General features: G+C 38.3%; 1 protein-coding gene across 4 annotated transcripts; it reads right to left on the bottom strand.

The window, feature by feature from the left end:
- Window positions 1-3526: 3526 nt before the first annotated feature.
- Window positions 3527-17322, bottom strand: LOC127438501 (megakaryocyte-associated tyrosine-protein kinase-like). Of its 4 annotated transcripts, none has more exons than XM_051694136.1 (13): window positions 17231-17322; window positions 14944-15009; window positions 14745-14858; window positions 14547-14662; window positions 14059-14278; window positions 10615-10708; window positions 10444-10509; window positions 10121-10220; window positions 9955-10039; window positions 9748-9821; window positions 8862-9057; window positions 7890-7976; window positions 3527-6492 (listed from the first exon to the last, which is right to left on the bottom strand). In XM_051694136.1, exons 2-13 carry the CDS (start codon window positions 14980-14982, stop codon window positions 6313-6315), a joined length of 1371 nt encoding a protein of 456 aa, XP_051550096.1. In that variant the 5' UTR covers window positions 14983-15009; window positions 17231-17322; the 3' UTR covers window positions 3527-6312. The 4 variants fall into 4 exon arrangements, with proteins under 4 accessions (XP_051550096.1, XP_051550099.1, XP_051550097.1 ...); XM_051694139.1 differs by having other exon boundaries at window positions 14944-14999; window positions 17231-17302; XM_051694137.1 differs by having other exon boundaries at window positions 14944-15044; window positions 17231-17301.
- Window positions 17323-17354: the final 32 nt, after the last annotated feature.

Below are 17354 nucleotides of genomic sequence, written 5' to 3'. Positions count from 1 at the left end.
TTCTTGAAGAAATGAAAAACCTTGTTAGCATTTGTGTATTGTCTGCCACCTGAACCGCATTGACATGCCCTGTGTTTGATACCTGTGCTGTGTCCTAGCTGTGATGTGGCAATTCTCGTCCACCTTAAGAAGCATAATTGTCTTTCGCTTGGATCTTGGATGATTTTTTTTTACACTGAGTTTGTCACAATGCGTTCTGAGATTGCCTTCACCATGAATAAATGTTGTGCATGACACCGTGGAGACTCACAGCACGGGAGGCTCATGCTACTCTCCGTGATTCATACACAACTTACCACGCGCCCCATTAAGAGCGAGAACCCCTAATTGTGACCACGAGGAGGTTACCCCATGTGACTCTACCCTCCCTAGCAACAGGGCCAATTTGGTTGCTTAGGAGACCTGGCTGGAGTCACTCAGCACGCCCTGGATTCGAACTCGCGACTCCAGGGCTGGTAGTCAGCGTCAATACTCGCTGAGCTACCCAGGCCCCAGAGTGCCATTTTTTTAAAGATGCAGCATCAAGGGGGCCTGGGTAGCTCAGTGGTAAAGACACTGGCTACCACCCCTGGGGTTCACTAGTTCACTAGTTCGAATCCCAGGGCATGCTGAGTGACTCCAGCCAGGTCTCCTAAGCAACCAAATTGGCCCGGTTGCTAGGGAGGGTAGAGTCACATGGGGTAATCTCCTCGTGATCGCTATAATGTGGTTCGTTCTCGGTGGGGCGCGTGGTGAGTTGAGCGTGGTTGCTGCGGTGGATGGCGTGAAGCCTTCACATGCGCTATGTCTCCGTGGCAACGCGCTCAACAAGCCACGTGATAAGATGCGTGGGTTGACGATCTCAGACACGAAGGCAACTGGGATTCGTCCTCTGCCACCCGGACTAAGGCGAATCACTACACCACCACAAGGACTTAAAAGCACATTGGGAATTGGGCAAAAAATCTATCAAAAAAAAAAAAAAAAAAAAAAAAAAAAAAAATTGCAGAATCAAGTTAAAATAGCTTGTGGTAGGTTCCATTCCAGCTTTATTTTAACACTGTCTGAATGGACCTTTACAATTTTGCCAAAAAAGCAGCAATCTTATGGAATAGCATTGTCATTGTTTGTTTGCCTATGGTGCATTAAAATGCTGCTCACCAGATTTCGGATCAGAGCCAGAGAGATGTCCTTAGAATGACTGACATGCATTTATCCTGCATTGCATGATGCCGTTCCTTTTAGTAATCTGTAGATTAGTGCATAAGACCCCTCTGACAACATGCACAAATGTGAGACATTCACCTTTGTAGCTTATTTACCAAACACCAAGCATCCATATGGACACTCTTTACTTCTTCGAAGATTCTGTAGCCTGACAGATCACCGCATCCAAAGCTGAAAATAGCTTCTTACAAAGCTGAAGTTCATGTCAGTGTGTTAGGAACACAAGAGTCTCGTCACTTTCCTGTCTTGACAAACGTGTGTTGGTCATGAGTGGGACGGGCTCCCCGCGGAGAGGAGGCTTAAAAATGCTCGCCAATCAAATTTAATCTGTTTAAATTAACATTTAACCTTTTGCTTCTTAAACCAGTGCAATTACTAGCAGTTAATTGCATAATGTCTAGTTAATGAGTTGCCAAAACCAAGAATTGTTTGAGTGGTTTCATAATTAGTACTGCTTTCTAAGATAAGCATAATTATTCCTTTTGCTCATACTTAGTTATTAATTTAAGCAATCAGACTATAAAATGGGTTAAAAATCCATTTTTAAGAACTAAGGGTGGGCTCTTTTGACTTGGGCCAGTAAACAACAACCATCCAAAAACCCTTGCAATGCCCTGGCAGCCACATTGCAAAGTACTAAAAGCACTCAGAACACCACAGCAAATGCAATGCCCTAACATTCAACCAGAACACCCTAGCAACCACTAAGAAAACCCTAGCAACTGCTTAGCAATGTGGCAAAAATGTGCTACTTTATTAGTATTGTGGTGGCGTCGTAACACAGGCAAGTCTAGTGTTTTCAAAATTGCGCTTGTTGGACAGTAGAGAAATCTTTTGATGTCGTTCATTAATGTATTTTTGATCAGATTTCAGAGTGTGAGTGACAGTTTAATGTCCTTAGTTTGTGTTTTTGGCCCTGATTCCCTCTTCAAGATCACAGTTCCTGGTTTCCATATTCGCTTCTATAGCCAAGATAGAACAAGGTTTAACTTTCCTCCTCAACACTTAATCTGATACTCTTAACGTTGTTAAAGATATTTCTCTGCAGACGGTGACGTACTTTACCCTTTAATCGTCTAATTAGATGCCTCACTTGTCATTCAAACAGGTCTGCTCCGCCCCCCTGAATCTAAAAGGGCCTCAAGGCTCCACCCACTGTGATGTCACAGGGAAAATCTTTCCATGACTGCAAGAGAGATTATAGCTGCATTCACAGCACATATACAAATGGGAGGAAAAAATACATAAAAACAAAACAAACAAAATCTCATGTGCAACATTTAACTTAACATATAAGGTGCATTCAATTTGTTTTTAATCTCGACAAGACTTGTAGTGAAAAAGGAGTTACATTTTGTTATATTCTCACCCAAAATCGAATAAGAAGACATGGATTACTTTTATGTGTCCTTTTTGAAGGTTGGAAGTTTTTACATAAATGAGAAAATGATCATTTTTGAGTGAAACAGTATACTTACGATTTTTAACTGCCCCATCTTCCAAAAACTGTTCCTTTGCAAAGCTTGAATCGTACTTTGTTCACAAGCAATCCACGCTGAGCCGAAACAAAACCGAACACATCATAGTCCAAAGAATGGTGAAATGACGCACATAGATACTTTAAGCGCACTGAGGTGCACACCGCCAGAAACACAGCGAAACGGTCAAAGACGTCCTGTGTTTACATACACCAATAATAGCACAATATGGGCGAAAGAACGCATCTGTGACGGAGGCAGCAGCTGAATGAGAGAATTGCTTCTCCCTTTCAGGGTTGTAACTTGACACCGCGTCTTTTAAAACAAATGCAAAATAATTATAAAATAGTCCAGATGGTTCCCCTTACGTGTTATGTTAGGAATAGTTAGCCACGGAAGGCCTGCTCTCTTGACTTGAACTGCACGCCAGTGGGTGGGGCCAAGTGTGCGATGACACATATTGCGGGATGTGTAAATACAAATGAGCAATGTCTCGTGACGTCACGAACAGACAGATTTCAAAATTAGACTTTTAAGCTGGGTGGCAACTATAAATGCTCTTTACAGACTGGGGAGACAGTTTTGAGTCCTGACATTTACAGTAAGTTTTTACCTATTATATGTCTAAATATCAAGGAAAATTAGATTCTCCACTTCATGACCTCTTTAAGAAAATGAGTGGTGCTCGCCGGTGCGAAACACTCCGCCAGGACGTTGATAAGTTCTGTGTTGTTTTTAGCACATTGCTATGTTGTTGCTAGCCTCTTTTGTCTCTATGGAAGATATGACTCTGGCACCTTCTTCAATTTAAGTGCATTTATTTATTTATCTATATTTTTTGCCCAATTTATCATCATTAGTCAGATCATTTAGAAATGTAAAAGCACACACAGGACAAACGGTGCGAGACGAGTTACACATTGAACGTTTACACTTATGGTTGGGTGTTTGATTTACTAACTTTACGTATGAGCAATACCATTTCATTACTTTTCCTTGTGTAACTGACTCACTACCAAATCACATTCTGCTTGTTTACACCAATAGACCTCAACATCCCGGCACAGGTTAGAAGACTTTCAAATCATCGAATATGTTGGAAATTGTCCAGTTTTCATTATTTCTTCAAGAATTGCACATCATCCTATTTGAGGCTTAAACAGTAAATCCACAGAAGACTGTGGCAATAAAAAAGGAGAGCCAGATTCAATCTGTGGACAGTCTCTTGGGTAAGAGATAAATACCTGGTTTACTAAGCCATAAAACTAATGACATCCTCTATTTTGTCTGCACTGTGTCAACAGTCAAAAAAAGGCCTTGATTAAATCTCCTGTGGTCTTCGGTCATTTTTGACCGTAATCACTTTTGCTGATATAATAAAAATGGTTTCCTTTATCTGAGCGATACAAGACTTGGTGAATTTTCTTCCACTTGCCATCCGAATATACAATAAATAAATCAATAATTGGGCATGGTTCGATAAGTCTAAGTGGCTGGAAAAAAAGCGACACCTTTTGTCTTCGAGATCAAAATTGACCAACCATTGCAAATGAATGGGAAAGACCATAACAGAGCAATCATTTTCTGTCAAATACAATCAATATATCAGCCGCAATGCAGAAAAAACACACAGATAAATTAAAGGGTAAGACTATAAAACATCCAGAGTTTCATTTGTTAAATAAAACCAATAAATCAGCCACAATGCTAAAGACACACACTCAGAAATGAGGGGGTGAGACAATAACAAACACAAAGAGAGAGAGAGAGATAAATGGGTGAGACTAAAACAGCACACACACACACACACACACACAGAAATAAAGGTGTGCGGACTGTCTCCCAAAAGATATTAAAACTAGCATGGTGTGCATAAAAATTCATCTGAAAGGTACATACCATCATAACTACACACCGCCATGAACACATGAAAGCATAAAGCATCATCGTTTACTGTTTGTTCTTTTTTATGCATTTATTGCCGTTCATTATTGCTGTTTATCTTACTGACTTGAAAATGTTTGCGAAATAAATGTTTACTATAGAAAGTTTGAAATTGCAAGTTTACTCTGATTCATCTGTTTTATACTCTAATCGAATTTTCACAATTTTGCAGTTAATTTCTGTTAACACTTCAAATCAAATTTTAAAATGCTAAACTTTCACAAATAATAGTTTGATAATGTCTAAATATATATATATATCCAAATGCATGAATAAAATTAGGTTACAAGCCATCAGACTTGAACACTGCCGCCATCTACTGGCTATTCTTGTCATGACATGATTTTCAAGTCATGTTATTTATATTTTGTTCGCCAGCAATCTGCCTCCAATATATGTCACATTCTCATATTTTCTTAATGTTTCAACTTATATAAGTGTAGGTTTTTACTGTACTAAAGTTTCATATATTTATGATGCATAATGCAAATTAATGGTAACATTTAGAAATGTAAATGTAAACAAGATCAAATAAATTACTCCAGTAAGTGGTTGCTATAGTGAATGGATGGATGGAAATGGATGAAATAATAGCCGCTTTCCACCACACTGCGTCAGCAATGGGAATGGTTTGTAATAAAAAATAAAGAAGTTTACATGGAAATCTTGGTCTGGTCGTGATGTTTCGTAAATTCCTTCTTGGACGTTGACTGATAAAACCACAACAGATTAAACCAGAAGGAAAGAGGATGTTGCCAGTTCTGTGTAAGTTTCAAAAGCCTCTCCACAGTAGTCATTTTAATTCCTTAATCATATCAGCAATAACATTCAAGATTTTCTGTGTTAACCTTTGAGTTGCAGGGCATAATGCTGGAAACTTACAGCACAAAACAAGCACATACGGCTGATCCCGGATAAACATCCCCCCATTCCATTATTTCTATTCTTAAGAAAGTTAGAATAGGCAGGTTAAGATGGTTAGAATAGAAGATTTCCTGAAGAAAATCAATTTCCTGGTGATGCATTTATTACTGTTGTTACAATAAATAAATATATTTGCACTCGCTGTAAAACCTTAAGCATGTAAAACATTAGCGTTATAAGTAACATTCAAAATATATCTAGGGAATTTCCAATCACCAATTTCCATGATCTCTTCTTCACCAGTTTGATCTCATTATGTATAATTGACTCGTATTTGTGAATCTCACCAAACCTGTCAAGAACATGTCCGGGTCACTTATCACCCCAAAATCACAGTGAACAAAGAAAATTAAGGTCCATCAATTATTATAATTATTTTTTTAAATTATAATTAATTATTGTCATTATTTTCATTTCAACTAAGCTCAATTTGATGACAATTTTCATTTGTGGGTGAACTATCCTTTTAATTCTCCATGAATAATACTGTTTTATTTTTATTATTATTATTATTATTATATTATTATTTTGTGGTAAAATGTGACCTGGACATATTTTTATGATGCATTCCATTTACCCTTTTTCAACAATGAAATAAAGCAAATAAATCCACATTAATATACAGTGTGATTGAAATAAAACTACATTATACACATGCGAAGACGTGCAATTCAATGTGAACTTTGTCATCTTAAAAAGGTAAACCTCATGAACTTAAACCGCAATCATTTACACATTTACACACACAAAGCACTGTGTGTCATGGGCCACTTTTCGCGAGCTCTTTCTCGAGTCTGTCTCGGAGTTTGTGGAATGATGGTCTCTTCTTGGGTTCTGTGTTCCAGCAGGATATCATGATGATGTAGATGTCAGGTGGACATTCATCGGGCGGCTCCATACGGTAACCCTGATCCACACACTCCCTCACTTCACTCACCGACTGAACGAATGAACAAGAACGACACAAGATTAAGAATCTGTTATGTTTTGAAATAAAACTATTCTCATTGTGAGATCAGGGCCCAGTTGCAAAGAAACTCCTTAAAGGTGCTGTAAGCGATTTTAGCCGTTCTAGAATTTCCGCAAGATGAGCTGTTGGATTAGCCACGCCCTCTTTTTCCAAAACCCCCACTCCAAAGGTACCAACTGAGCTTTGAGACCGACACAGAGCAAAAACGGTTGTTAAAAACAACAGCAGCAAAATAGCGCCCTCAGCTGACAACTGTTATGAACAACATGGCATAAAAATGGCATTAAGCCTCAATAATTCGCTGCAACTACAATACCATGAGAATGTGCAAAATGATTGACAGGCAGAAAGCGTCAGAGACCGCGGACACATTTTTGTTTGCTGTTTACAGAGTCTAGAGCTGTCACAGAGGCCGGTGAGATATCTTAGGACACTTATTTCAGTAATGTCTTTCAGGGAGTAGGAAATGTTTTTGCATACATTTCCATAAAAAAATAAAAAAATGCTTACTGCACCTTTAACTAAAGGGGCTTCTTGCAACTGGGCCTGGATTTAAAGACAAAACATATATAGTATAGATGCTTAATACAACACACCAAACATGCTTTATTAACAATCAAAATGTCTTAAAAAAATACACTTTATTTAATAGATTTTAAAAAAATATTTAAATAATTTATTATGGTTTAAAAATATCAGTTCTGCAGTACAAACTGGCCAATACAAAGCAATATTAGACATGTTTAAATATTAATATCAATATTAAAAAAATTTTTATGAACATTCAAAATTTTCGAAGAAATAGACTTTATAGATGTTTTATTAATTAATTAATTTATATTGTTTTAAAACTATCAATTCTACAGTACAAACTAGCAAAAACTAATCATTAATAGATGTGTTTAAATATTAATATCAATATTAAAAATGTATAATGAACATTGAAAATGTCACAAAAAAATATACTTTATTTTTAAGATTTAAAAAAATAATTTCAATAATTTATTTTGGTTTAAAACCATCAGTTCTACAGTACAAACTGGCCAATACAAAGCAATATTAGATATGTTTAAATACTGATATTAATATTTAAACATGTATAATGAACATTCAAAATGTCACGAAAAAATATACTTTATTTAATAGATTTTTTTTTATTTTTTAAATACAAATAATTTATTGTTGCATTAAAACTATTAGTTCTACAGTGTAAAACTGGCCAAAACAAACCTATAACTTTAACAGAAAAATAATGTAAAAACACATTTAAATTATACTTCACAATACATGTAATTTTACAGTAAAATATTGTAAAATTATGATCAAATTCTCAGGGTAACTGTAGTTATTTTAGAAAAGTAGCTCACCATCTTGGGGTATGGCTGCCTGCCATATGAAAAGATTTCCCACAGAAGAACTCCATAACTCCAAACGTCTGAATGAGTGGAGAATTTCTATGGTTAAGAGAACAAATTACGGCCAGTTTTAATGCGTACACATTACAAATTAAATAATTACAAATATACTACCAGTCAAAAGTTTAGACATACTTGACTGATTTTGAGTTTCTCATGATCTTACAAACCTTTTCTTGAAACTAGTTTGAATAAAAAAAATAAAAATAAAAATTGTGCCTTAATAATTGTTTTTGTTTTTTACAAAACTTAAAAAAAAAAAAAAATTATATATTTCAAAAGTTGGAGCAGATAGTGAAGGAAAAGCAGTGAACAAGTTTCCAGCAATCCAAGCAAACAAGCTCATATTGAGGAGAGTTTTCATAATTTGTTTCACATTTTGACACTAAATAATAACCATATTCCCATTTGTGTTATTTCATAGTTTCCATGATTTAACTATTATTACAATTTTTTGGGATTTTCTCCCTTTTTCTCCCCAATTTGGAATGCCCAGTTCCCAATGCGCTCTAAATCCTCGTGGTGGCGTAGTGACTCGTCTCAATCCATGTGGTGGAGGACGAATCTCAGTTGCCTCCGCGTCTGAGATCGTCAATCCGCGCATCTTATCAAGTGGCTTGTTGAGCACGTTACCGTGTGTGGAGTCTTCATGCTATTCTCCGCGGCATCCACGCACAACTCACCACGCGCCCCACCGAGAGCGAGAACCACATTATAGCGACCATGAGGAGGTTACCCCATGTGACTCTACCCTCCCTAGCAACCGGGCCAATTTGGTTGCTTAGGAGACCTGGCTGGAGTCACTCAGCACGCCCTGAATTCGAACTCGAGACTCCAGGTGTGGTAAATTAACTATTATTCTTAAGTTTTTTTGGTGTGTCCAAACTTTTGATTGTAAGTGTATATTAGTGGGTAGCATCTCACCTTGTTATTTAAAGCTTCAGGTGCCGTCCACTTGACGGGTAACTTGGAGTTGTCTGTTGCCTTGGAGCTGATCTTCGCCAGACCGAAATCACTGACTTTAGCAACAACGTCCTCAGACACGAGAATATTTCGTCCGGCAAGATCTCTGTGGAGAAGCTTCTTTGATTCCAGGTGTTCCATACCTTCACAAACATCTCTATAAAGCCACCAAAAAACAAACATCCATGAACGAAATAATTTATTTTCTTTTAATTTTTAAAATGTTTTTAACAGTAAAATTACTTGAGGAATGGGGTCAAAATGGTGTACCTACACAAACCACTACATGCGTTACAATGCACAAAACATTAGTATTGATTGCATAGTAATTAAAGATCACCGATATGGACACATAACAGATTAATCGGCCGATAGTTTTTTAAATCGATTTATTAAATGTTATAAAGAATGTCTTTCCTTACCATGATGGGGACAGACATAGAGTCTACAAGAGTCCAAAATGAATAAAATCCCAGATCCAGTTTATTGTTCTACCAAAATCCCAATAATAACCAGAAAACATTTGATTTGGTGCATAACATGGTACTTTTAAACGAGCCCGAAACACATGAGGGGCTCTTATTTTGAAATGACAGAGACTTGCCTCCGTTACAATGTTCTGTATTTAAATTTAAGTTAAATAAAATAAAAAACTATCTGCAACTATCAGCATAGATTTGTGCAAATAACGGATTGCTCCAAAAAGCAACTATCGGCACCGATTAATCGGTAAAACCGATATATCGGTCTGCCTCTAATAGTAATTGAAGTTATGGAGGATTAAATACAGTATATGAACATACACATTGAGAAAATACATAATACATGTACATCCGTAAAGTCTTACAGTGCAAAGCGCAACAGCTGAGTCGAACTAACAGCAAAACGTCCACGTGTGCGAAGAAAATTCACCAGATTCCCCTGCGACATATGAAGGCACATAAAAAGACTCGATACACAGATTTGTCTCAAAGATTCAAACTCCATCGAATTTACGTATCATGTTTGACAAACAAGTTTTGACAAATGAGTGCAATAATTCAGTGTGGCTTACCTTTGTCATGAGTTCTGTTATGATGTGAAGTCCATTGTGAAGAATCACACCTAATAACTGTACAAGATTTTTATGATGGAGATTTCTGGAAAAGAGCAAAAGAAAGATTATAAACCCACAGATATAACAGACAGACAGACAGACAGATAGATAGATAGATGCTCACGTCATAACTGATGTCTCTTCGAGGAAGGCCTGAGCAGTTACATCACATTTAATGTTTTTAACGGCGACCCTCCGGCCTGCATACTCGCCCTCAAATACAGCTGAAACATCAAAATCACATCAGTATCATCAAACTGACTGATACTTGACAGTTCATCATTGCATAATGTCTACTTTTTCCAAAAAGCACAGTAAGCAATATAACAGTGGTCCATTCTGAAAATAGCTAGTGTATCTTGTTAAAACACTGCCACCTGGTAGTACTCAGGTAGAACTACACTCCATGTATTGCATGTTGTCTATTCAGAGGAAATGAAAGCATACCACCAAACTCCCCCTCTCCAATGGCCTCTCCTAAAGTCAGCTTTGAGAGATCCAGTAACCAACCGGCTATAAAAAAGAAAGAAAAAAAAACAGACAGATTTTCAAATGGTACTCGACAAAAATACAAAATTTCAACCAAGTACTTGATGACCTCTTTTGGGAAACACTTACATTTTAATAGTTCCGTCTCTGCAGATTTTGTGCCCTCTTTCTTTTTGGGTTTTTGCAGAATCGTAGCGATGGCACTTTTATTTCTGCTGTAAAACTAAAACAACAAATACAGCTTTCACAGCTTATAAAACATAAACACAACAACTAGACATTCACACATAGTATGTGTTTGGTTTTTGAAGAGGCTTTCACACTAGAACGTTTGATTCAGAGTCTGACGTCAGAGTTCGGTTTGTTTAGTTTGTGTGAATTCTGATTTCTAAACTCAGCTGCGCACCAGTGAAACTAGAGGTAGACCGATTTATTGGTTTTACAGACCGATTAGTTGTTTGGTTATCGCCCTTTTCCACCACCTCAGTTATCTGTATCGGCAAAATCCACTATCAGTCAACCTCTAAGTGAAACGCCCCCGAATTAGAGGTCTGCAACCCGACCCGGGTTCTTGGGTCCCGTCGGGTTTCAGGGCCAGGTTTGGGTCACTTTTTCAAGTAGGACTTTGGGTTTGGGTGTGTAGTGAATGAAAAAATAAACCGGCCTACCAAACTTGTTTCGCACCCACGATCTCACTCACAGACACGCATGGATGGACAAATTAGGGGCCGTTCCTACCGAACGTGTTTTACGACAGTGAGGCAGTGAGCGATTTCGGCTTTGGGACGGGTTTGGGCTTAAAATTTGACGGTATCATTCGGGCCGGGTAGGGTTTCGGGTACGGGTTGGGTTTCATTTCAAGGCCTGTGCAGACCTCTACACCAAAGAAATGCAAGAGTGCATTAAGTTTTGGTTAGTCAAAAATCCAAAATGACTACTTTTCTCTAGAGCTGTTTAGGTTGTAGTCCAAAAACCCGGTAGATAATTAGCATTTTCGTGCCATGGGTTCCCTCAGGAATTTCCTATGGGTTTTTATAAATGACAGATTTAGATATGAGTAAAATCAGGCCTGTGGTTAAAATAAAAACTTTCATGTTTTGTTCTAGAGCATAATTACACACAGTCATACCTCAAACGTTAATTTTGATCCTATTGTGTTTTTTAAAAATGCACGTTGCTATCATAATGCTAATTAAGGACTACAACTAACATCAACATGTGAGCTACTGTACGTGTTTTACGAAATAGACGACTGTTGTAGTCCATATTTAGTCATATTGTTAAACCCACACTAGACCCTACGCTCCTAGAAAATTACAGACCGGTCTCCCTCCTACCATTCATAGCAAAAACACTTGAACGAGTTGTGTTCAACCGAGTCTCCTTTTTTCTCATCTAGAACAACCTTCTAGACGCCAGCCAGTCCAGCTTCAGAAGTGTACACCCAACTGAGGCTGCCTTGCTGTCCGTTACTGAAGCTCTGAGGCTGGTGAGAGCAGCATCCAAATCGTCTGTTTTCATTCTACTGGACCTGTCTGCTGCTTTCTACACTGTCAGTCACCAGATCCTCCTTTCAACTATCACAGCAATGGGCATCACAGGAAACTCGCTCAGCTGGTTTGAGTCTTACCTCACAGGTAGGTCCTTCAAGGTGTCTTGGAGCGGAGCAGTGCCCAAGTCTCACCAACTAGCCACTGGGGTACCTCAGGGTTCAGTGCTTGGGCCCCTCCTGTTCTCCATTTACACGACATCACTAGGATCATCAAGGCAAATGGCTTTTCCTATCATTGCTATTCCGATGGCACACAGCTCTACCTCTCATTCCAGCCTGACCTTCCAAACCCCACCTGAGCAGCTTTCTCTGGCCATCTTCAAGAAACATCTAAAACACATCTCTTTCGCGAGCACTTGATCCAATCCTACTAATGTAAAAACTGTGTTCTTCTCTACCAAAAAAAAAAACCTTGTTCACCAATTTAAAACTTACAGCACTTATTACTCTTATTGCTGCCTCCTTAGGATGAATCACTTCTATTGTACTCCTCATTTGTAAGTCGCTTTGGATAAAAGCTTTTTGCAACATGCATTTTATGTTCTGAATCAAAACGTAAAAATATTGTCAAGTAATTTTTACTACACACTTATGATCTTATTTTACTCATAATTCAAATTACCCTTGTGGTTTTGCCTACAAAATTATGTCATGGCTGAACAGCTCTATCCACAGTTTTCCTTACTGGGTGGTACCATGATGATTCTGATTGCCAGTGGACTGTTTTCTGGTTCCGGTCTCCATAAGCATTGTGAAAACTACCCAAACAGAGAACAACCACCATTTTAAGAGTTAGTTGGAGTAAAAATTACTTGCAGTTGTTGGCTGTAGTTACTGATATCAACTTAACCATCCTCGGGCCATCGCTTCATGTCATCTACCCACTAGAGTGAGGTACAGTCAAAAGATGGTCATCGCCACTTTTTTATTTGGCAAATTTGACCAACTTACTACGTTAAACATCACATTTTCCGCTAAATTATACCCTAAAAACATCAAAGCTCATGTTTAACTTGAGCTATAAAGGTGTTTACATTTTAATTATTACAGTCATTTTCTAGTAGGTATAGCTGCAGGCCAGAGACCTTCAACTGGGGGTGGAATCTCCAAAAGAGGATGGGGTTACTCCAGAAGGGGGTTGCGCCAACTCCAAAAGGGGGCATCACTTCCACTAACGGTTAGGGTTAGGTAAGGGGCTCCCTATATCTTTAATGGCGGTTTGGAGCTCTGCCGGCATTTATATCCTTCTCGTAATTGTAGATTGACATTACATCGTCATGGCAACTAAGTTCTAAAATTGGTTATAACTTTACACAGAAAAGGTTAGTAAGGGATTTTCTCACACTAAAATCATGTTGACACGCATATTGTTTACATCTTGCATCTATATTTTGAAATAATGAGTATTTTAAAGTTTACGGATTGGCCCCATTGACTCCCATTGTAAGTGTCTCACTGTAACCCAGATTTCTGATTTTTTTTAAAGAAAAAGAGGAACTAGTCAATAAATTTTTGTGGTAATCAGTATTGTGCCACAAATGCTTTCGATTGAGCTTAACTTGTAATGAACCTGGAATACTTCTTTAATGATGCAATCGTACTCTGGTTTGGGAGAAGGATATAGCTGCAGGCAGTGCTCCAAAAAGGGAAGGGAGCTCCAACCCTCCAGGAAAGATAAAGGGTATGTAAAAGATAACCCTGAGTTCGATTCAACTTCAAGCAATTAAAACAACTGTAAAAACACATTAAGTTTCCTCTTCAAGGTTGCAGGAGACCTCTTACGCTAAGAAAACTCTTAGTGACAACCCCTTAGCCTTCAAGTTCTTTTTGAGGAAGTCTTCGAAATGTTAGCCCAAAAAAGAATGACTAGACTAGAGTAGATATGTTGTTATTTCCCCTTAAAAACCACAGGACACTAGTAACGCAGATGTGTCACTGGAAAACTGTGATAAATGAAGAGATGCTAAATTTAGATCCACGTCAGAGCTTGCCTTACAGTGCAACCATCATTTGACAAGTACCTCTATCATGTCGATGAGGTTGTAGAAGAATTCTTTGTTGTCAATGGTCAGTTTGCTGTTTTGGAAGATGACTCGGTAGTGAAAGACGTGCTGTTTGAAGCAAACGCAGAGTACGAAATCACCAGGGTGCCGAATGGACTCTCGAACCAGGAATAGACCGTCTTCCATGGGCCTGAGTTTGCTGACAGCCTGTTGCCCTGAGATCTTTCCATGAAACCAGCTAAAGGTTGATAAGATTGTAAGAGGTTAGCAAGAATTAACCTACCACATATTTTTACATATAATGAATATAATTGGTAGAACATGGTCAATTATGGTTACCAACATGTAGACCATAAATAACTTCTATGTTTTCATAATAGCACTGGCCCAACTGACACATACTAACCACTTCCTGTCACTTCAGTTGAGTAACAAAAAAAATATGAGTTTGTTTCTTTTCACAGTTCTTCAGAACACCTAGATATTAGGAATATTTCCAAACTTACGGCATTAAACTGAGTTTCGGGTCTATACGGAGGGCCTCCCTTTCTCTGAGGTTCGAACCCAAGGCCAATCCTTCTTCTCCGGTTGTGTTATGTCTTACTATGTACTCTCCTTTCCTCTGAAAAACACACTAGTTACTCAATCAATGGTGACTTTAAATAGGATAATTGTTAAGATGACATCAGATGTTTTTATTTTACCATTCCTGGCCCCACGATTGTTAGGACATCTGCTTTCTGATATGGTATTTCACCGACTTTTGGTTTGCAGTACTCCTTTTTGGCAACACACTGTGTACCCGACATCCAAGTTTTCTAAAATAAGTACAATAAGCAGCAGATATGAGAACCTATTTAATTTCAGTATGTCCAAGTAAATTTAGCAGGAGGTCTCTCTTACCATGGCCATGTCTTGAACTATTAAAACGGCACTAAACATCAGCGCCTCGGAAGCACCTACAAAAACCTATTTCAGATGACAACGTTCAACATGCCATTGAACTGTAAATGTATAATCAGCTATTACAAAATGTAATTACAAGGTCTACATAGGACACATCTTTAAAACAAGCATAAGTGTCTTTAAAAGAATAAATAAATGAAAACACGAATATTTCAATGTGCATGGGTAGATGATGTTAAGCAGTTTCAGCAGTGTGACATGCTATACTTCATCTAAAACTATTTTTTCTAACTACAGCCTACCTAGATACACAGTGCTGAGTAGATTACTTATGAATTGTAATCCAATACTGATTATAAATTGCATGCCTAAAATTGAAATGCACGTATGACAATACAAATAAAATGCACACATATACACTGATGAGCCAGAACTTTATGACCTCTCAGGTTAAGTGAATAACACTGATCATCTCCTAACTAGGCCACAAGGTCTGGGTAGATTAGATGGTAAGCGAACAATCTGATCTCGTAGTCAACGTGTTGAATGCAGGAGAAATGGGCAGGAGTAAAAACCTTAGCGACTTTGAGGTTAATTGCTATTGCTGGCCATTGCTATGGCCAGATGACTGGGTCAGAGCATCTCTGAAATGGCACGGCTTGTGGAGTGCTCCCGGTCAACAGTGGTGAGTACCTACCGACAGTGGTCCGAGGAGGGACAAATCGGCGACAGGGTGTTGGGCGCCCAAGGCTCATCGATGTGTGAGGGCTATCCTGTCTGGTCCGAACCGACAGAAGGTCTACTGTGGCACAAGTCACAGAAAATTTTAATGATGGTTACAGGAAGAATGTGTCACAACACCTGCTGCGTATGGGGTTGTGTAGCCACAGATCGGTCAGAGTGCCCATGATGACCCCTGTCCACCATCAAAAGCTCCTACAATGGGCACGCAAGCGTCGAACTGGACCTTGAAGCAGTGGAAGAAGGTCGCCTGGTCTGATGAGTCCCGTTTTCTTTTACAACATGTGGATGGCCGTGTACGTGTGCGCTATTCCCCTGGGGAAGTGATGGCACTAGGATGCACTGTGGGAAGATGGCAAGCCAGTAGAGGGAGTGTGATGCTCTGGGCAATGTTCTTCTGGGAAACCCTGAGTCCGGCCATTCATGTGGATGTTAATTTGACACGTGCCACCTACCTAAACATAGTTGCAGACCAGGTACACCACTTAATGGCAATGGTATTCCCTGATGGCATTGGCTGAAAATGTGCTCTGCCACACTGCACACATTGTTCGGGAATGGTTTGAGGAACATGACAAAGAGTTCAAGGTGTTGCCCTAGCCTCCAAATTCCCCAGGTCTCAATCCGATTTGAGCATCTATGGGATGTGCTGGACTAACAAGTCCGATCCACAGCGGCTCCACCTCGCAACTTACAGGACTTGAAGGATCTGCTGCTAATGTCTTGGTGCCAGATACCATGACACCTTCAGGGGTCTTGTAGAGTCCATGTCTCTGCGGGACAGCGCTGTTTTGGCGGCACACGGAGGACCAGTAGCATATTAGGCAGGTGGTCATAATGTTTTGGCTCATCACTGTGCGTGTGTTTTATATATATATTTATGCATTTTTATTTAATTATAATATATTTAATATTTAAACACCTAAAACACACACATAGTGTATATGTACAGTACTGTACACACATAAGTTGACTAGATTATATACAGTGTTATTAGTCGACTACTAAATGCAATGTCTGGACCACGCACAAGCTTTTCACACATCATTTCACTTGTGTAATGGCGTAGTGACAATAAAAGTGAGTTAAGAAAATCAATTAAAATATGCATAGTTTTTAGCACAAATTAAGATGAAATACATAGAAATTCATTAACACTTTACATTAAGGTTCCATTCGTTAACATTAGTTATCATGAACAAACAATTAATAATATATCTTTTTTTTTACATAATTTATAAATTTTTGTTAATGATAGTTAATTACTGTACTTTATTAGTTCATGGTGCATTAACTAATGTTAACAGATACTTTTGATTTTTAAATTGTATTACTATATGTTGAAATTAACATTAATTAATGCTTAATAAGTATTGTTCATTGTTAGTTCATGTCATAATTCATTTACACAATATTACCCAAGTCAAATGTTATTTTAGCTTTCTAAACCCAGTGACAGAGCTGTATACAGTTAAAGTATATATTTTAACAGCATGCTTAAAGAATTACAAATCTGAAGAATATTTAATGAGTTGTTACTTACATCCAAGACTTTGTTTGAATGGAGGAAGGATTTGTCGGAGTTGCTGCTTTCACACAATGAGAGCTGTTGGTATCAGTGGCTTAATAAAGACACACGCTCACTTCCTCTAAAAGATCATGCCTCG

The sequence above is a fragment of the Myxocyprinus asiaticus genome, chromosome 49 (assembly GCF_019703515.2).
Source record: "Myxocyprinus asiaticus isolate MX2 ecotype Aquarium Trade chromosome 49, UBuf_Myxa_2, whole genome shotgun sequence".
NCBI lineage: Eukaryota > Metazoa > Chordata > Actinopteri > Cypriniformes > Catostomidae > Myxocyprinus > Myxocyprinus asiaticus.
The sequence above is the reverse complement of the archived record's forward strand: the minus strand, read 5'-3'. Positions and strand labels throughout refer to the sequence as shown.

Bases quoted from the DNA above. Each gene is read 5' to 3' on its own strand.
- LOC127438501 (XM_051694136.1), bottom strand. From the start codon at position 14,982: ATGTTTAGTGCCGTTTTAATAGTTCAAGACATGGCCATG. The intron at 10,709-14,058 runs GTACTTGTCAAA...TTGTTGTTTTAG, and splicing joins ACCTCATCGACATGATAGAG to TTTTACAGCAGAAATAAAAG. The intron at 10,510-10,614 runs GTAAGTGTTTCC...TCTTTTTTATAG, and splicing joins AGAGACGGAACTATTAAAAT to CCGGTTGGTTACTGGATCTC.